Below are 20,708 nucleotides of genomic sequence, written 5' to 3'. Positions count from 1 at the left end.
CTTAGGGAGGGAACAGTCTTCTCTTCAGGGTTAGAACAGGCTGCCTTGTGGTACTTACAATATTGTTCAGGTTCTATGAATAAATAAAGGAATCCTTGAGCATCTTAAAATTACATGAGAATGTATGTGCACATAAGTGTTTTCTTTGGGGCCCAGAGTGAGAGTGATGTGGGGAAAAGAGTCCATAATTAAAACAGTCTTGTGAGTCTGTTTCTCGAGTCTTGTGCTCTCTGAGCTTCAGATTGCCTGCTCAGCATCATTAGTTGGGTATCTGATAGGCTTCTCAAATCTAAGATGAATGTATTCCTTCCTATTGCTGCTATTAACAGATTAGTACAACCTTAGTGCTTCCAACAGCATGACTCTATCGTCCACAGTTCTGGAGGTCAAAAGTCTGAAATCCGTTTCACTGTGCTAAAACCAGGGTATCTAGGTCTGCATTCCGTCTGCAGCCTCTAGGGAGAATCATCATTGCCTTTTTTAACTTCTAGAGGCTGACCACACTCCTTGGCTTTTAGCCCCTTGCTCCGTCCTCAGATCCAGCAGTATAGGTGCTCCTCTCTCCCTTCTGCTTTAGTCCTGTGTCTTCTGCATAATCTGGTCAACACCTCAGACTCTGACTCTCCTGCATTCCTTTTACAAGAAAATTTGTGATTCTGTTGGGCTCACTCAGATAATCCAGTGTAATTTCTCCATTTCAGAATGTTTAACTTAATTAAGTATGGGAAGTCTTTTTTTTTTTTTTTTTTTTTTAAACCAGATAAGGTCACATAGTCACAGGTTCTGGGGATTTCAACATTGACATCCTTGGGGGAATTCAGCCTACCACTGGATTAGGTGGCCCATCACATCTGTTCCTCTTCCATCCTTCCTCATTTCATTTAATAGTATGACCATTCTGAAGCCAGTAATATAGGAGTCATTCTTGATTTCTCTTTTCAGGTCCTTCTCTTTCCCATCCTTGTATCCCAATTACTAATCTCATCATCCATATCCAGTCCATTACATCATATCTAAATCCGGTCAAAGTATTATCTCTGAAAGTATTATCCTAGTTTTGCTCAACTGCATCTAGAATCTATCTTCTTCTCACTAATTTTCACTAAAATCAGAAACTTTCAGTATTTTGGAGCCCTAGGCTCTCATCCTATGTTATTCTTTTCACTCCTGGATGTTCATAGTTAATTATGGTACAAGGTAGTGTGGGCTAGGTGTCATAAGAGTGGCACAAAGTGCCACAGGACTAGACCCCAGTCACGCTCTTCCAACCACATGGAGAGGGGAAGTGAACACTTACATGGTAAAAGATGCCGTGGAGAGAATTTGGGTTGAGGATGATTATCCTGAACGACAATTCGAATTTCCTATTAAGATTTCAGTCTTTTTTTATTCTTATGACAGTGAGCATTTTCTCTTAATGTTGATAGTAGGGAATATTATTAGTCTAACCTCCAGTTATTTTGAGTGACTCCTTCCTCTTCCTCCCTTTCCTGAAGAAGGAATATGTTTAATAAAATTCTCAGGTAGCTGATTTCTGGTATGTAAATAAACTACACAGTCAAATGTGGTGAGGAGAATAGTACAGCTTCAGAATGAAGTCAAGCATCTGAAAAGATAAAATAGCCACTATTGAAGTAACATCAAAATGCAACCTCCATATTTTATTATTTTGAATTCTTTTTCCATAATGTCCCTACATTTTGAGGGTGACTTTACAATTTAGTGAAATAAAGGAAAAATGGGTGATTACTTGAAATAGTCCATTTGTTAATAATAATAGAAGATCTGGAAATAGCTATTTCCCCCCCCACTTTTAGGATTAAAAATTGCTGATTGGATTTTCAGCAGCCTTAGTGTACAGCTTTATTTGTTAAATGTGATCTTAGCAAATCCCACCTTAGTTAAATTTCTCAAGATGTGAAAGTGAAAATTGTAGCATATTGAATCAGATATTCCAAGGAATAAAGTATTCTACAATTAAAATCGATTTTTAAAGCAGAAATGCTACTGAGCCCCCCTCCGAAATAGAGTGTAAAGGTGTCCCTCTTTATTTCTTCCCCATTTGGTCATTTGTGGTGTCATTGACTAAATTTGTTACCAGTAAGTACTTGACATTTTAGTTGTGTGAATACAAATGTTTATTGATTTTTTTCCCTCTGGTAATGCGTACCAGTTGCTGTATCATATATTGGGTTAAACTTTACATTTTGTGTGTTAGCAGTTGAAACAGAAAATGTGTGTAGTTAGTTTGAACCTTTTTTTTGAAATAGTCACATGGATTATTTAGAAGATCTTTAGAGAGTCCTAAATACATTACAGACTAATCATTTTTGTTGAATTTAAGCAGGAGAAAAATTTCTGTTTTTTAAAAATAGCTTTATTGAGATACAATTCACACACCATATAGTTCACCCATTTCCTGTTAATTTTTAAAGCCATTTCCTAGGGTCCTTCCAGTCTGCTTTTTAGATAGTCACTACCTCTTAATCAATAGACAGAAATAAGTGGGTTGAGGTTTATGAGAGAAGGGTGTTTCAGGAATAAACGGCAGGTAAAACAAGGCTTGGAGGTAGAAGTGGGATGAAGGAAATGAGAAGAACATTGGTCTGGGTAAGAAGGAAAAAAAGGCAAATAGGAAGTTAGGTAGGTGTCTTAATGATGAATTATAAGTAGATGCTAAGAAACCTGGGCTTGTGCCTTTCTTCACCTTGGTTAATGGGGCCCTACTGTAAGGGTGCAGATGGGTAGTAGTGTAGACAACAACCTTATGGAATCAAACCTTCCTCACGGATGCTCCAGGATACTTCATGTAGCCCTTGTGTTTTGCTCATTAATACATTGGTATCAGATTCTTACTCTCTCTGCTTCTTGTCTAACTCTGCTGCCATCTGACTAGCCCCCTCATGGCTTCTATATACTCCCATGCACTGTGGTATGGGATTTTCTGTTCTCTTCTTTAATCATTCCCTAGACTCTCCAGTGCCTTCTCATTGCCCTGAGAATAATTCAGAATCCTTACTGGGGCCTTCCAGGCTCTGTAGGACCTGCCCTCAGTGCCGTCTCTGGTCTCAGTTCATACACTTCTCCTCCTTTGCTCACAGTGTTCTAGCATTGCACTGACCTTTCTGTTCCTCCTCACACATGCACCTAGCATATTTCCAATTCAGGACCTTTGTACTTGGTATTCACTTTACCTGGAATGTTCTTTGTCAGTTTTTTTTTTTTCCTTTACCCTTCTTTATGCGGGCCTCTATATAATGTCATCTTCTTAAGAGAAATTTCCCTGACCACCCTGTCTAAAGTGGAATCCCCTACCTTGGTTCTCTGTCCACTTCTCTTTTGTTTTTATCAGACTTTCCTATACATGACATTATAATAAACATTTATTTTGCATTTGATTATGGTCCCTCTCCCTCACTGGAATGTAAACTCCTTGAAGGCAGGCTTGATGTGTTGAATGTACTGCATTAGCCTCAATGGCCAGAATGGTGCCTAGAACATGGTGGGCACTTAATACTCTTGAGTGCATGCTGAATACCATACGATGTGTATTTACACTTCCCAGGAGAAGGGATCTGTTGGGTTGTCCAGTATTGAGTGCATCTGTCTGGTAAGAACTTAAGCCAACTGCCCCAACTACTGTGGACAGCTATTAAATCAGGTGCTTATCCCTGGTACATCCAACCAGTAGTGGCCAGGACAGTGAGGTCATGTGGTCCTCTTCTTTCGGTGTATCTTTCTTGCCCCTTGAATGGTCTGGTCCCTCCAAAAGTTTTAAGTTTCACCTCTTGGTTCATGAGAAAAATTTTGCCAGATCCCACGCTGCAGAACAAGTGCTTCCTGAGAGTCTGGAGAAATGATAGGAAACAGGATTGTGGCTTTCTTGACTCAGCTTCTTTATGTCCTCTTGCTGTGTTGTCCTGGCCCATACTTTTGTGTTCTTTTTCTTCCTGTTTGTTTTGATTTTAGTCTGTCCTCGCTCCTCTGTTTTTCTTTCTTGCCCCCTTTTTCTCTCTTGTTCTTTTTTGTCGGTTGCCATTTTGCTTTGCCCTCTGTGTCATTCCAGCAGTTGCCTAGATTAAATTGTTGCCTCCAGAAACCTTCCAGTTTACCTGTTTCACGTGCTCTTTTCTCTCCTTTGTTTGTTATGGCTGGAGAGATACGAGGAGGAGAATGAGACTGAAACATTTCTCTCCTTCATTATTTTATTTAACTAATATTTGAAGGTCCGTTTTGTGTAAGACATTGCGTCAGGTTCTGGGCTACCTCCATAAACAAAATAGCCAGGTTCTTAGTTGGGGAAACAAAGAGGTTGAGTGATTATTATTCATTCATTCATTTGTTCAAGTATTTACTGAAACTAGGATACAGTAGTTGGCAAAAACAAAGATTCTTATATTTTGGTAAGACGTACATTAACTAGACAATTACGCAGATGAATAATCTATTACAGCTGTGTTGAGTCCTACGAAGGAGGGCTCCATCATGCTATGAGAATATGTATTGGGGGATTTGTTGTGGCCGGGAGAGTTGGGGACAGCTTCCTCGAGGAAGGGAAAGGTGAGTTGCGATCTGAGGCACAATAAGAATTAACTAGGCAAAGGCAGTAGGGGAGCAGGAATAGCAGATGCAGAAGTCCGGCCCCCAAGAAGGGTTTGGAACATTTGAAGAATTGAACGCATGGAGAGCAGGGTGCTGTGAGGCTGAGGACGCAGGCAGAAATCAGGACCTGCAGGGCTTTGTCAGTCCTCTTAAGGACTTTGGTCCTGATCCTGTGAGCAAGGAGATGTCTTTGAAGTGCCGAAGCAGGGAAAATGGGGGGAGAAATGTATTAAAAAATCTTCATTGTTTAAACACTGGTCTGAATGCTGTGGAGAATAAATGGAGTTGAGCATAGGTAGGTGTAAGTGAGGGAGGGGGGACGTAGCCTCTAGTGGCAGTCATGCCTGTAGTGGCAGTCCAGAGGGGGAGAGATTAATGGCTCTCAAGGATTTTAAGTTTCCAAACTTACCCTCATTTACTGTTAAAGGTATTTGTTTATCCAAAAAGTTGTTATTTGTAAGTTGACTTACCATGAAAGACACAGATGCAGTGAAACTTAAGTTCATTCAAATGAGAAATGAAGGATGATTTAAATAAAAAGGGATGTGAATGGAATTATACTAGATAATCTAGGATAAAGATAATGACTGAAATTGAGTATATAACTTCACTCTGAGCTCCTGGAAGCCTAGGTAAAGTAGGAAATAGTAGGTCATGGGATGGATTAACAAAAAGAAGCATGCTAATTAAGCAAGGAATGTTATCCTGTCCTTATTAAACATTTAAAGTACTTTATTATTGGAGTAACATTAAACAACCCGGGCAGGTCCAGATTGTTGAAACCTAAGACCTCAGCTCTTGAGATCATGACATTAATCCATTTTTTGGTAGTAGGTCACACTGGTAGTTCAAAAAGCAATAATTTCAGAAAAATACAGAGCTGAATTATATAGACACATTTTTTATATGACCCCTTGCAGAGGCAAAGTGTGGGATAGTAGGGAAGTGAGGAATAGAGATAAGGTAAGAAGCCCATAATGCAAACCATGGGCCCAAAGTAAACTTTTTTTTTTCTTTAAATTTTTGAGAGAGAGAGCACAAGCAGGGGGAGCAACAGACAGACGGGGCGGGGGAGAGGGGGGAGAAGCAGACTTCCCTGAACAGGTAGCCCAATGCAGGACTCTATCCCAGGACCCAGGGATCATGACCTAGCTGAAGGCAGACGCTTGACTGACTGAACCACCCAGGCCCCCCCAAAGTAAACTCTTAATATATTTCCTTGAGGACTTTACCTTTTGCCTTCACAGATACTTCTCTTCTTGCCCACTTCTCTAGTAGCCATTTTATTTGTGTCCGTATAACTTATTCATAGGAGGTAACTTTCTTGCCTTGTAAGATTCATAGTCAGGGACAAAGAATGTCATGCACAGAAGCAGCAGCCTTATTTCTCAGCTATTCACATTCCTACCACTAAAACATACTTTGAGAATAAAGAACCTCAAAACCAGAATCATTTCTGATTATTTTAATGAAGTAATCCAGAGTTCCCAGTGACTCTTCTGTGAGTTCTCTGCTCCTGGGCCTTAATCTCTGTGTATTCCCCTCCTAACCCTATACTTGGCCAGTGGCTTTATGTCTACTGTCCTGGTAAAATGTTAGGCCCAAAGGCACAGAAGGGTCCCAGGAGAGCCAGAGAGAGCAGAACAGTAAGGTACAGGATGTCAGATAAATCCAAATTATTGGCACCCAAGACCTCAGCTCTTGAGATAGTGGTCTTAATCCATTTTTGATAGTAGATCACACTGGTGTAGACTCCAGGGAGAGATTGAGCACAGCCTGTTCCCCAGCTTACCAGTCCTATCTGGGTCCAGACACCATTAATATGACATGACAGAGGTCCTCCAGAATCACCCTGAGGAAAGATAAAGGTCATGAGTGTAGTGAAAAGTGACCTTGAAGAGGAAAATGGTCTCAAGGTGGAGAGTTCCTTGCGATAGGGCAATGGAACCCATGGAGCTGGAGAACTCTAGAGGGAGCTAGACTTTTCACTGCATTAGGGGACGATCTTGGGAATTCTAGAATCATAGAATTTGAAATTGACAGAGACCTTAGCTGAATATACCAGTAGTGTCAAAATACTCATAACAGTAATAAAAAAATAAATTTAAAAAAAGGCAATGAAGATACACACACAAAAAAGCTCCCCCAACCCAAATACTCATCTGTGATAAAAAAGAGAAATTAATGTGATAACTTTTTTCCCTAAAGGTAAATTTCAATTGAATGGACTGTCCTTTTCCATTCTTAGGTTCATATTGCCTTTTTCTAATGTGACAGTAATCCTTATGTAAAATGATAGTGATTGTAGTTGATGGTTTGTCTCTCAGTCTTGCTACCTCTTTTTCTAACAGCTTTGCTGAGATATAATTCATACACTACACAATTCACCTGTTTAAAGTGCACAATTCAGTGGTTTTTAGTATATTCACAATGTTGTTCAACCATCATCACATTTTCATCACCCTCAGAAGAAACCCCATACCCATTAACAGTCACCCTCATTTCCTCTCAGCCCTAGGCCAGCTGGTAATCTGCTTCTGCCTCTATGGATTTCCATATTCTAGACATATTGTATAAATGGAACCATATGATATATGATCTTTTGTGTCTACCTTCTTTCACTTAGCATATTCTTTTCAAGGTTCGTCCTTGTAGTGTCTATCAGTGCTCCATTCCTTTTTATGGATGAATATTATTCCATTGTTTGGATAGACCACAATTTGTTTATCTGGTCATCAGTTGGTGGGCATTTGGATTATTTTCACTTTTTTGCTCTTACAAATAATGCTGCTATGAATATTCATGCATAATTTTTTCTGTGGACATGTTTTTATTTGTCTTAGGTGTATACCTAAAGTGGAATTCCTGGGTAATATGGTAACTGTGTATATAACCTTTTGAAGAATAATAATTCCAAAGCAGCTGTACCATTTTACATTCTGAGTAGGAGTATGAAGCTTCCAATTTATCCACATCATCAACTCTTGTTATTATTTACTTTGATAATAGTCATCCTAGTGGGTGTGAACCCATGTTCCGCTGTTATTTTGATTTGCAAATAATGAATATTACAGATAGGACATCTAGGCAGAGATAGAGAAAAGCATGTGTGTTTGTATGTATGCGTGTGTGCTCACGCACGCATGTGTGAGAAAGAAGAAGAGAGGAAGGGGGAGAGAGAAAGGGAAAGGAAATAAAACCAAGTGGCCATTCTAGGACTAAAAAATAAAATATGTGAAAATATGTGAAGAAAACTTTCACTAGATGAACTGAACACTAAAATGTAGATGACAGGAGAGAGGCAATGATCTTGAATATAGATTAATTTATAAGTATCCAATTTGAAGAGCAGAGAAAGGTAAAAATAAAACAGTATCAGAGACTATGTGAAAATATCAAAAGGTGTAACCTTCATTTTCTGTTTCAACCAGAAGAGGAAGAGAGAGAAATGAGGCAGAATATTTGAAGAAGTCATGAATGAAAAAAATTCTCAAGTTTTGATAAAAGATAAAGAACAGATTAAAAAACAAAACCAATGAATCCTAAATAGGATAAAACAAAGAAAATCACACCTAGCACATCACATTCAAACTTCTTTTTTTTTTCAGATTTATTTATTTTATTTATTTGAGAGAGAGAGAAAGCGTGCATGCATGCGCTTGCACATGTGGGGGGTGCAAAAGGGAGGGGAGAGAGAGAATCCCAAGCTGACCCACTGCTGAGCTGACCTGGAACCAAGAGTTGGATGCTCAACTTACTGAGCCACCCAGGTGCCCCATCACACTGAAACTTCTGACAATCAAATATGAAGGTAATTTTATATTGAAAGCAGCCAGAGCAAAACAACACATCACACTCAATGGAGGAAGACAAAAATGATGGATGATTTTTCTTAGGACAGTTATGATCAGGAGACAGTGGAATGACATCTTTTAAGTGTAGAGTGAAATGTTCTTGCTTGAAAAAATAAAGTTGGTAATTCTGTGTCAACCTCTTAATATATTTATAAAAATATACCAGTCTGTGAAAACCCAGTAACCAGTCATTACTGTTTCTCTAGATCAAAAGTTGAAGAGATTAAATTCATTGGTAATTCTATATAACACAAGAATTACTGTCAGAACCCTTGCCTCCTGATTCCCAATCTACTGTTGTTTACATACAGGAAAACCTGGATCTAATCTTGTATTAAAAAAAAATTCAAGAGCAAACCCTAACCTGGCAAGTATCCTTCATTTGAGCTGTATCACCAGCACATATCTCGTCCTCTTGGATGACTGGCTCTAATTCTGGCAGTTTGGAACCGATTGGGTTGTAGAGTTGTTCACAGGCCTGGCGGTCAAAGATGGGTATTTCTGCTTCCTGGAGAATGGAGGGGTAATCACTACCTGTAAAGACAGACAGGAATGAAAGGAAAAGCAATCTGGAAAGTTGTAAGGACAACACTGAGTCATGATTTGCAGAAATCTCTGAATGGGAATCCAAAAGCAGACTATAATCACTTTCCAATCATATTTGCTAATGCAAGCATTTTTTGGGTAAACTTGATCTAAAATAGTGGGTAATTCAAAGTTATTTCTATTTGTTTTAAGGTTTTTCTAATGTGCCAATGTGGGGTATTCCTAATGTTCTAAAGAGAAATTCTGATACAGTTTGATTTAGTAAAGATGTGAGTAATTGAAGTACTCTAAAACTTCTTCCTTTCCTATTTTTCTGCTTGTCTTAGGAGTTGACACAACACTTTTAAAAACATTTTCAAAAACACTAGATTCTCCCGGACTTTAGATCAGGTTTGTTAACCCTTGTTTCAAAGAAGTAATTATGTGTTCAGATTGTTAGTATCTGCTCTTGCAGCTATAGCTAGACTCTAGGCAGGATAGGAAAGTAAATAAACATACTAACTGTGAAAAAAGACATTTGAAAACTTATAGATAATATCAATAGGTTGGGGTTTATTAAAAAATATTTGCCATAGTAATGGTATGCCTAGAATGCACATGTTCTAGAATGTGTAGGAGGAGGAGGATGGATAAAACCACCCCTTTCTGTACCCATTCTCACCTTCACGTTCCTTAACCTTTCCCCATCCAGTCACCCAGCAAGAGGCTGGAATTTTCAACTGCTTTGTGACACTGGGCAAGCAGATGGGCAGGATGAAAGGAGTAAAGGTGACTCTAGAGACCAGTTTCAACAAGGCGATGTCTGCACTTGTATTTTCACTTTGGGGATGGATGATAATTTTGAACACACGATGCGTCACACTTTGACGTGGTTGGTCTGTATGAATTGATCCCAGCTGTACAGTATAGAACAAAGGAATCCAGCTCCTAAGGGGAATAGAACAGAGAGAATAAAAAAGGAGCATGCTTAGGTGCTGCAGTTGGGTGAAGACAAGCTGCTTATGGGGAGCACTAAGTCTCTAGGCAAGAAAGGATGGTAATGGACCTGGAATGAACCAGGCTACTTCCAACGTGGACTAGGGTTGATTTGTTGCTTTTTCTCCTTTCCTCTCTCCCTAACCACTCTTCTTTTGTTGTCTGCTATCTCTGTCGTCTCCTCTTATATGCTTATTGCCAGAGTTTTGTCCTGTATTTTCTCCCATTTTCTTGGGGGTCCTAATCTGTGTTATATCCCCTTTTTTCTCGATTCCATGTTTTCTTGTTTTTCTCTCCGTTTTTTTAGTGAAGCACATTCTCCTATGGCTTCCTGAGAAAATGTACGTGAGAGGTATAATATTTTTGCTGCTTTGTATATTTGAAAATGTCTTGTTTCTATCCCACACTTGATCACTGATTTGCCTATGGGTAGAATTCTGGATTTTCTCCCAGCATTTTGAAGTTCTTACTCCATTTTCTTTGAGCTTTCAGTATTGTTATTGAGAAGTTCTGCTGTTTTGATTTCTATATATATATATTACTTATCTGTTGTTGCATAACAAGTTACCACAAAGCTTAGAGGCTTAAAACAACAAACATTTATCTCACAGTTTCTGTGGGTCAAGAATCAGGTGTGACTTAGGTGGGTGCCTCTGACTCATCTCTTGAGAGGCTCCAATCACGTTGGGCTGCAGTCCTCTCAAGGCTTGACTCTGGGAAGATCTGTTTCCAAACCCCCTTATGTTGGCAGGCTTCACGTCTTCACTAGCTGTTGGCTGGAGACATTAGTTTCACATGAGCCTCTCCCTAGGACTACTCTCCACATGGCACCTTGCTCCTCTTAGAGCAGTAGCTCTGAGAGCGTTCAGATTATGTTTGTGTTCCAGAAAAGCTTAAGACAAAGTTCCCTGGCTGATGTTTAGGAAATGATTTGGCACAAAGTAAGAGAAGTTTCTAATACAGTGCCTATCTCTCTCATTTCTTTCCCTACTTCTGGGTCCTGTCCCAAGTCCAAGGTGATGTAGGGTTTCCTTCTGCCTCCCTGTATTACCACTTTATTTTTTTTCTTTTTTTAAAGATTTTATTTATTTTTTTATTTTATTTAATTTATTTTTTTTTTTTAAAGATTTTATTTATTTATTTGACAGAGATAGAGACAGCCAGCGAGAGAGGGAACAAAAGCAGGGGGAGTGAGAGAGGAAGAAGCAGGCTCACAGCAGAGGAGCCTGATGTGGGGCTCGATCCCAGAACGCCGGGATCACGCCCTGAGCCGAAGGCAGACACTTAACTGCTGTGCCACCCAGGCGCCCCTATTTATTTATTTATTTTAGAGAGAGAGCGAGCAGGTGGGGGGGAGGAACAGAGGGAGAGAGAGAGAGAAAATCTCAAGTAGACTCCACACTGAGCACGGAGCCCAACTAGGGGCTCAATCTCATGATCATGATCTGAGCCTAAATCAAGAGTCAGATGTTTAACTGACTGAGCCACCCAGGCGCCCTGACCCGTGTTAGCACATTCATTTGTCTGTTGTTGGTTCATTCATGAAATCATTCAAGTATTTACCGAGAACCTATGTGTGTGCTAGCCACCAGGTAGGACTCACTCTCTTAAGCAGTGTGCTGCTGTCAATATCCACCTGTCACTGATGAGAGACCCTCCACAGACATGGTTCTTGCCCAAGTGCAAGCTGACTTGCCAAGGCCAGTGCCCTGGAACAGCATCCTGGCCACCCACAACACGGCCTGAGTACGCAGGTCGTCCGCACACTAGAGAAAGGAGAAAGACAGACATGTAGAACTCTCAGCGTCCTGTTCTTCTGATCCTCATCTTCTTCTTCTTCTTTTTTTTTTTTTTTAAAGATTTTATTTATTTATCTAACAGAGAGAGACAGCGAGAGAGGGAACACAAGCGAGGGGAGTGTGAGAGGGAGAAGCAGGCTTCCCGCCGAGCAGGGAGCCCGATGCAGGGCTTGATCCCAGGACCCCGGGATTATGACCTGAGCTGAAGGCAGACGCTTAACGGCTGAGCCACCCAGGCGGCCCCGATCCTCAACTTCTCATCATCCCCAAATTCCCATCTGTTCCTAGGACCTGAGTCCTCCCTGCCTCCAGCCTCCATCCTATCCCAGTTCCAAACCCAGCCGTCTAGGTAGAGACCACTCACTTGATCGCAGATCTTTTGTTTTGGGGGAAGAGCTTGGGCAAAATCCTAAGACAGACATCATATCATTAATATACAGTAATGCATCTTATATCTAGATTCATTGAACGGAGAAGCTTTCCACATATTTAAATTTCTCAGATTTGTATTAAAGGCCAGATTTTTATAAACGTCTATCCATTAGTGGGAAATTCAAAAATTACATACTTACCTGCTTTCTTTAGCAGCATACATGGAATGTAATATAACTTTTACTGGAAGATTCAGGGTTGTCATCAGAAATATCAAGTATATTAGGTTGTAAACACAATGATGCCTTCAGGTGCTTTTGAGGTTTATGAGTGGTTTTCTTTATCTGATTTGGGATTTGGCAGTATTTGTGTATCTTTTTTGCTACCTCTTATCTTTTTGCTGCTGTCAACCAACCCTGCTTTTAAATCATTGTGGGCCAGAAAAATAAGTGAACAAGCTTATGCCTGAAATCACTCAAGAGTATTGATACTTCTGGTTCCCTCTGCTTGAAATGCTCTTTTCCTAGATGCCTGTAGTGAAGTCACTCAGTTCCTTCAGGTCTTTGCTCAGAGGACTCCTTAGTGAAACTTTCTTGACTACCCTATTTAAAATTACAACACACCTCCTGCCCCTGCCCTCCTGCTGCCCCTTTCCTTTCATAACATTTAGGACTTTCTCACCTGCTTTAAAATTTATTTATTTAATAAGTGCAGTGATTATCAGCTCCATGAGGGCAGGGGTCTTTGTTTTGTTTACTGTTTCACATATAGTATCGCCTCAGGACTTCCCCAGGACACAGTATTCATAGTAATGTCCCATGGTGAAGTGTCATATTATTCTATATGATAACTTCTTCAGCCAAAAACCTCTCCCCCTCCCCCGTACCCCCCACTCCAAAGGCTCACCCAGTAGAAGGGACAGTAGGAAGGCACTGCCAGCAGGGCCCATATCTTGGTCCTCAGAATCAGTACTTTGTTTCCTGAACTCAGGCTCCCAAGGGGAGTCCGGCTGGGAAGCAGCCAGAGAAGGAGGACAGGACCAGCTTCTCCTCCTGGATGGATTCCTCTGGTTCACCCCCTCCTCTCCTTTGGTTTTCACCCCAGGGCCAGGCACTGAAGGGCCCAGACTTTAGAAATGCAGTGGCAGGACTCAGGGGGAGGAGCTAGGGCCTGAGGCGCCCCCTACTGTCCCAGGAAAGCAGGAGGTCTGGGGTTCCTGCTTGTGGATTGGAGGATGGGGGTGGGGGGTTGCAGTAGCTGTCTGCACAGGGCAGGTCAGAGGGGATCGGAAGGAATGGACCTGTTCTCTAGCAGGGAAATAGAAGATGGGCAGGATTCTTCAAAAGCAAGAAAAGGAAAAGAGGGAATTAACCTAGTACCTAATTTTTCCCAATTTTTTTGTTTTCATCTTTGTCACAGTGTTAGCTGTAGAATATAGGGCAAGTCAGATTTTCTGGGAAATAGATTAAGAGATTGTGTGCCAGAGGGTTACTGGGGAGTGGTCTCAGGATCAACACCTTGGGTCGGGAGAACGGAAGCAGGATGGAAGCAGGATTGGGCAGAGGGAGAGTTGAAGTGTAATTCATTTGCATACGGGCCACAGCCAATCCCACAAGTTGCTCAGGAGCTGGGGTGGCTCTTAGAGATGTCCTGAATGTAGACAAGGAGTCTAGGCCTTTGGAATTCTGCATGATTGGATGTAGGTTGTCTGTAAGGAATGGGCATTACCTTGGGTGAAGTGACTCTGTTGATAATTCTTGGGATAGGATTTAGCTATGAACTAACAGCAGCCAACCCTCCTGGTTGCTAGGAGAATGAATACTTTAGTCCTGAAAGGAGATCTTGGGTGCCATGGTACAGCATCTTCTACAGAATTCTCTGTGCCCTTTATGTTTCTGGTACCGATTGTTTGTAGGGTACTAGGTCTGTGGAGGCAGAATTTGCTGAACTGTTAAAGCATGTTATTGCTCTCTTATAGCTCAAACTATTGGGAGGTTTGAAAGAAACACATGAATAATTAAATAATAGAAGACCACAAAATGTAGCTGTTTTGGTAAGATTTATTCAGTTACAACCAACAAGACCCACTTAAACTAGCTTAAGTAAAGAGGGAATCACTTTAAAGATGTTGTTATGGGCTGAAATGTGTATCCCCCAAAATTCATGCATTGAAGTCCTAACCCTTGGTACATAAGAATTTCAGCATTGGCGATAGTGTCTTTAAAGAAGTAATTAAGGTAAAATGAGGTCATAAGGTGTAGGCCGTAATCCAATATGGCTGGCGTCCTTAATGCAAAGAGGAACTTTGGACACAGACATGTACAAAGGGGAAATATGGCTATCTACAAGCCCAGGAAGCTTGGAATGTCTTTTAGGAGGATCCAACCCTGCTGACACCTTGATCTCAGACTTCTCACCTCTAGAACTGTGAGAAAAATAAATTTGGTTTTTAAGCCACCCAGTCTGTGGTACTTTGTTACGGCAGCCCTGGCAAACAGATACAGATATCTATGGAACAATAAGGAGAACAGAGTACCAAGGACATCTGAAGCTATCCTAGGACAGACCTGGAGACCAGAGCAGGAAGGGAATTTGTTTTTTTTTTTTTTTTAAAAGATCTTATTTATTTATTCGACAGAGATGGAGACAGCCAGCGAGAGAGGGAACACAAGCAAGGGGAGTGGGAGAGGAAGAAGCAGGCTCATAGCAGAGGAGCCTGATGTGGTGCTCGATCCCACAATGCCGGGATCACGCCCTGAGCCGAAGGCAGACGCTTAACCGCTGTGCCACCCAGGCGCCCCAGGAACTTTGGATTCAGGATGACTCAAGAGCTCCTGGAGAGCATTCAGGATCTTCACTTGGGTCCTCTGCCATTAGTATGGCTCAGCCACAGTCCATGCCTTTTCTTTGTCTCTACTATAAACTGCCCAAGTTTTTCCTTATTTTCAGTTCAAATTCCCGAGGATTTGAACAGATTATCTTGTCTTACCAGGACGTAGTTCCATGGCTATGGACTAATTGTCTTTGGTGTAAGTGCCCTTATGCATGTAGTGGGGAAGATGAGGATGCAGAAATAGTGGCCAACTAAGCAGAAGGGGCTGTTGTGCTGGGACCCATGGCAGATTCACTATATCTCAGGGTATTCCAGTTAATTGGTGGTGTTCACAGGAAATTTTACTATTTAGTCAGCTCAGGAAGTATAGCTTTTTAAAAAGATCTCAGCTTGAGGTTTGCCTTCAAGTCATGTTTGGAATATAGGTAGTCATTTTGCAAAGACACCGAAGGTGTGGACAGGTCTTTCTGTTGATTTATCAAAGGAACAAGAATTTGACCAGATACTCTTTTTCCTCTGAGAGTCTTGTGGCTGTCCTAGATCTTTGAACTTTTATATCCCTGGATAAATCTGAAGTCGCTTGTTAACTCTTTAAAATTAGTTGCATTGCTTACAGATCTCTTTTCCCTTTTGTTTAAATGCTTTATAAAAAAATATATTTTGGTTCCAGTTTAGTTAGAAGTATGCTTTATTGGAAGTAAGCAAGACACCAGCTCCTTCCTCTGAAAACTGGAAGTAAAAGGAAAGTATTAAGTAGTTATCTTGCTTTTCCTGTCCAAATGGTGGTTCAGAGTAGAAAAAAAAATGGGCTTAGTTGATGAGAGGGAAGAATCCCAGTTAATAAATGTGCTTGGATTGATGGAATTTGAAAACCACCACTTGTAGCCCTTCATGAGATCATTGATTCAGGGGATGATTATCAGTAGTCGAAAGTTTTAGATGAGAAGCTGATAGAGTTCGCTCAGCCTGTTACCGTTTGAACCCTCTGATCAATCTTAGCATCATGAAAAGTAGAAAAAGGCAGACATGTGTCTCCTGATGTGACAAAGTAGGAAGCAATATCCAGTGAAGTATTTGTATTAAAAAAAATGAAACCTGAGTCTAAAGCTACTTCCACTCATCGCACATACAGAGAATAGAGAGTAAGTTTAATTATAATACAAGTGTATAGTCAAGTACAGAATGAGCGACATTTTATAAAACAACTGATGTGGTTTCTGTAATAAGCGAATAGTATGAGAGTAAAAAGGGATGGAAGTTCCTCTAGATGAAAAGAAACTTCAGAGACATAAGTATGTGTGGCCCTTGTTTGGTTTGTAACAAACCAACTCTAAAAAGCCATTTTGATACAATCAAGGACATTTGATAATGAACTGGTTATTAGATGATATCGAGGAATTGTTACTAGTCTTGATATATGTGATAATGGCATTGAGTTATTGGTGAAAATGTCCTCTTTTTCATTTTTTCTCGTTGTTGTCACTTTTTTAAATTGAGGTATAATTGACATACACTATTACATTAGTTTCAGGTATACCACATAGTGATGTGACATTTTTACACATTGCAGAATGGTCACCACAGTTAAGTCTGGTTACTGCCTGTCACCTTATAAAGTTAACACAGTATTATTGACTACATTCCCTGTGCTGTATGTTATATCCCCATGACTTATTTATTTTATAACTGAAAGTTTATACTTCTTAATCTTTTTTACTCATTCTGCTCCCTCCCCACCCAAACCCTTCTCCTCTCAGTTTTTTATATCTTTGAGTCTGTATTTTGTTCTGTTTATCTTTTAGATTTCCACATATAAGTGAAATCATGTGATATTTGTCTTTGTTTGACTTATCAATTAGCATAATACCGTCAAAGTTTATCCATGTTGTCATGGATAAGATTTCATTCTTTTTATGGCTGTGTAGTATTCCATTAGGTTGATTGATAGATAGATATCACATCTTTATCCATTTATCCATTGATGACCAACTTAGGTTGTTTCCATATCTTGGCTGCTGTAAATAATGCTGCAGTGAACATAAGGGTGCATATGTCTTTTCAAATTAGTGTTTTTTTGTTTTCTTCAAGATACCCAGTAGCAGAATTGCTGGATCATATCACAGCTCTGTTTTTAATTTTTTGAGGTACCTCCATACTGTTTTCCATAGTGGCTGCACCAGTTTACATCCCCACCAGTAGTGCACAAGAGTTCCCTTTTCACATCCTCCCCAACAGTAGTTACTTTTTTCTCTTTTTGATACTAGTCATTCTGGCAGGTATGAGGTGATAGCTCATTGTGGTTTTCATTTGCATTTCCCTGATCATGAGTGATGTCGAGCATGTTTTCATGTGCCCATTGGCTATCTGTGTATTTTCTTCGGAAAAATGTCTGTTCAGGTCCTCTGCCAGTTTTTAAATTGTGTTGTTTGGGTTGTTGTTGTTGTTGCTATTGAGTTGTTTGAGTTCTTTATATATTTTGGATATTGACCCTTTATCAGATATATGATTTGCAAATATCTCCTCCTATTCAGTAGGTTGTTTTTTGTTTTGTTGATGGTTTCCCTTGTGGAGAAACTTTGTGTGTGTGTGTGTGTAGTCCTGTTTGTTTTGTTTTTGTTTCCCTTGCCTTCGAATTGAGATCCAAAAAAAATATTGCTAAAACTGATGTCAGGAAGCTTACTATGTTTTCTTCTAGGAGTTTCATGGTTTTGGGTCTTACATTGAAGTCTCTAATCCATTTCGTGTTAGTTTTTGGATATGGTATAAGATAGTGGTTCAGTTTCATTCTTTTCCATGTAGTCGTTCAGTTTTTCTAGCAGTGTGTATTGAAGAGACTGCCCTTTCCTCATTGTATATTTGGTCCTCCTTTATTGTAAGTGACTATATATACATGGGCTTATTTCTGGACTCTCTATTCTGTTCCATTGATCTGTGTGTCTGTTTTATACCAATACCATGCTGTTTTGATTACCTTAGCTTTGTAGTATAGTTTGAAATCAGAAAGTGTGATACCTCTGGCTTTGTTCTTCTTTCTCAAGATTGTTTTGGTTATTTGGGGGTCTCTTGTGGTTCCTTACCTATTTTAGAATTATCCTATTTTTGCAAGAAATGCTTTGGAATTTTGAAAGGGATTGCATTGAGTCTCTAGATTGGTTCGAGTAGTATGAACATTTTAGTAAAATCAATTTTTTCAATCCACTAGTACAGAATATCTTTTCATTTGTTTGTGCCTTCAATTTCTTTCATCAGTGTCTTACAGTTTTTCAGTTTACAGGTCTTTCACCTACTTGGTTAAATTTATTTCTAGGTATTTTGTACTTTCTAATGGGATTGTAAATAGGATTGTTTTCTTGATTTGTTTGCGATAGTTTGTTATTAGAGTATAAGAAAGCAACAACTTTTTGAATATTAATTTTTTATCCTCTAGCTTTACTGCATTCATTTATTGTTCTAGCAGATTTTTGATGGAGTCTTCAGGGTTTTCTGTATATAGGATCACATCATCTGCAAATAGTGGCAGTTTTACTTCTTTACTAATTTGGATGCTTTTTATTTCTTTTTCTTGTCTGATCGGTGTGGCTAAGACTCCCAATACTACGTTGAATGAAGTGAGAGTAGACAGTTTCTCCCTTTAGGTCTTTTAATAATTTGCTTAAAGTATTTTGGTTCTCCTGTATTGTTTGCATATATATATTTATGTTATATCTTCTAGCTGGATGTCATTATGTAGTGCTCCTCTTTGTCTTGTTACAGTCTTTGTTTTAAAGTCTTTTTTGTCTGAGATGAGTATAGCTACACCAGCTTTCTTTTGGTTTCCATTTGCATTGAATATCTTTTTTTATACCTCTACTTTCAGTCTGTCTGTGTCCTAACTTCTAAAGTGAGTCACTTGTAGACAGTATATGAATATGTCTTGTTTTTTTTGTTTTTGTTTTTTAAATGCATCAGCCATTCTCTGTCTTTTGACTGAAGATTTTAGTCCGTTTACATTTAAAGTAGTGATTGATAGGTATGTACTTAACTGCCATTTTGTTAATTGTTTTCTGGCTGTTTTTATAGTTTCTCTCTGTTCCTTTCATCTTCTCTTTCTATCTTCCCTGTGGTTTGATGACTTTCTTTAGTGTTATATTTAGATTCCTTTCTCATTTTCTTTTGTGCATTTACTATAAGTTTTTGCTTTGTGGTTACCTTGAGGTTCACATATGTAATCCTATGTGTGTAACAGTCTATTTTAAATTGATAACTTAAATTTGAACACATTCCAGAAGTACTCCCCATCCCCCATCATTTTGTTTTTGATGTCCCTTTTTATATCTTTTTATTTTATGTATTCCTTAATTATTGTAGTTTTAGTTGATTTTACAACTTTTGCCTTTCAGTCTTATTAGTAGCTTTGTAAGTGATCGATCCACTACCTTTACTATATATTTACCTTTTCGATCAGATTTTTTACTTTTGTATGTTCTTTTGTTTTTAATTAGTGCCATGTCTGTTCAGCTTAGACCTTTTAATATTTCTTGTAAGGCTATTTTAGTAGTTGGGAACTCCTTTAGCTTTTGCTTATCTGGAAGATTCTTTATGTGCTTCACATCTGAGAGATAACCTTGCCAGGCAGAGTGGGTAGAAGTTTTTTCCTTTCAGCACTTTGAATATGTCATGCCACTCTCTTCTGACTTGCAAAGGTTCAGCTGAGAAATCTGTTGATGGGCTAATGGAGTTTCCCTATATGTAACAATTTGTTTTTCTGCTTTTAATATTCTCTCTTTATCTTTAACTTCTGACATTTTAATTATAATGTGTTTTGGTTTTGTTCTTTTTGGGTTCATCTTATTCGTAACTCTCGGCTTCCTGGACCTGCATGTCTGTTTTTTTTCTCTAGGGAAATTTTCAGCAATTATTTTCTTCAGATAAGTTTTCTGTCCCTTTCTCTCTCTGTTTTCCTTTTGGGACCCCTATAATGTGGATGTTGAGAGAGACAAATTGCAAGCGGGGGGAGGGGCAGAGGGAGAGGGGGAGAGAGAGAATCCCAAGCAGACTCTGCCCTAAGTGCGGAGCCTGATGTGGGGCTTGATCCCAGGACCCTGAGATCTTGACCTGAACCAAAATCAAGAGTTGGATACCCAACCAACTGAGCCACCCAGACACCCCTGTTCATTACTTTTTTGTTTTCTGTTTCCTTGTTAAAATTCTCACTGTGTTCATCCATTCTTCTCTTGAGTTAGGCAAGCATCTTTATGACCATTATGTTAAATTCCTTTCTCAGGTAGATTACTTATCTCCATATCAATAAGGTCTTTTTCTGAAGTGTTGCCTTGTTATCTCATTTGGAACATATTTCTCTGTTTCCTCACTTTATTTGACTCTTTGTGTTTGTTTCTCTATAGTAGGCAAGCATCTACCCCTCTCAGTCTTGAAGGAATAGCCTTATGCAGGCATGATCCTTCTCGTTCTACCTTGCTTTATCTATCAGTTGTTTCTGGAACCTTTGTGATTGCCTAAGCTGCCTGAGTTGTTTTGATACTCTTCCATTGTTGAGAGTGTGCCAAGACCTGTCAGTAATCCAAGCACCTAGTTTTAGGCTGATTGGAATCCAGATCTCAGGCAGCTTCTTGAAGTATGCAAATATACATAGTCTTATGGGGCCACAGTTGTAATCCCTGCTGGTCTTTAGACCAGTAAATTTGGAGGGGTCCCCTGGATGACTGTTGGAAAAATTGGGGCTCCAGA

At 39.6% G+C, this 20,708-nt stretch overlaps 2 protein-coding genes across 2 annotated transcripts in view; one reads left to right on the top strand and one right to left on the bottom strand.

Moving 5' to 3' along the window:
• The window catches only part of SH3D19 (SH3 domain containing 19), a 170,335-nt gene that overhangs the window by 23,828 nt on the left and 125,799 nt on the right, over positions 1-20,708 (top strand). The gene's annotated exons all lie outside the window — the stretch shown is intronic.
• PRSS48 (serine protease 48) lies at positions 6,157-13,204 on the bottom strand. The gene is made up of 6 exons (XM_008685571.2): positions 13,055-13,204; positions 12,141-12,185; positions 11,581-11,743; positions 9,670-9,929; positions 8,821-8,990; positions 6,157-6,454 (listed from the first exon to the last, which is right to left on the bottom strand). Exons 1-6 carry the CDS (start codon positions 13,095-13,097, stop codon positions 6,179-6,181), a joined length of 957 nt encoding a protein of 318 aa, XP_008683793.1. The 5' UTR covers positions 13,098-13,204; the 3' UTR covers positions 6,157-6,178.

The sequence above is a fragment of the Ursus maritimus genome, unplaced genomic scaffold, assembly GCF_017311325.1.
Source record: "Ursus maritimus isolate PB19 unplaced genomic scaffold, ASM1731132v1 scaffold_11, whole genome shotgun sequence".
In the NCBI taxonomy this organism is placed as follows: domain Eukaryota; kingdom Metazoa; phylum Chordata; class Mammalia; order Carnivora; family Ursidae; genus Ursus; species Ursus maritimus.
Note: the sequence above shows the minus strand (reverse complement) of the source record. Positions and strands in the feature narration are given on the sequence as shown.

Bases quoted from the DNA above. Each gene is read 5' to 3' on its own strand.
- PRSS48 (XM_008685571.2), bottom strand. From the start codon at position 13,097: ATGGGCCCTGCTGGCAGTGCCTTCCTACTGTCCCTTCTACTGG. The intron at 11,744-12,140 runs GTGAGTGGTCTC...TCCTTTCTCTAG, and splicing joins AACAAAAGATCTGCGATCAA to TGTGCGGACGACCTGCGTAC. The intron at 6,455-8,820 runs GTTAGGGTTTGC...ATCTTTCCTCAG, and splicing joins AAATGAAGGATACTTGCCAG to GGTGATTCTGGAGGACCTCT.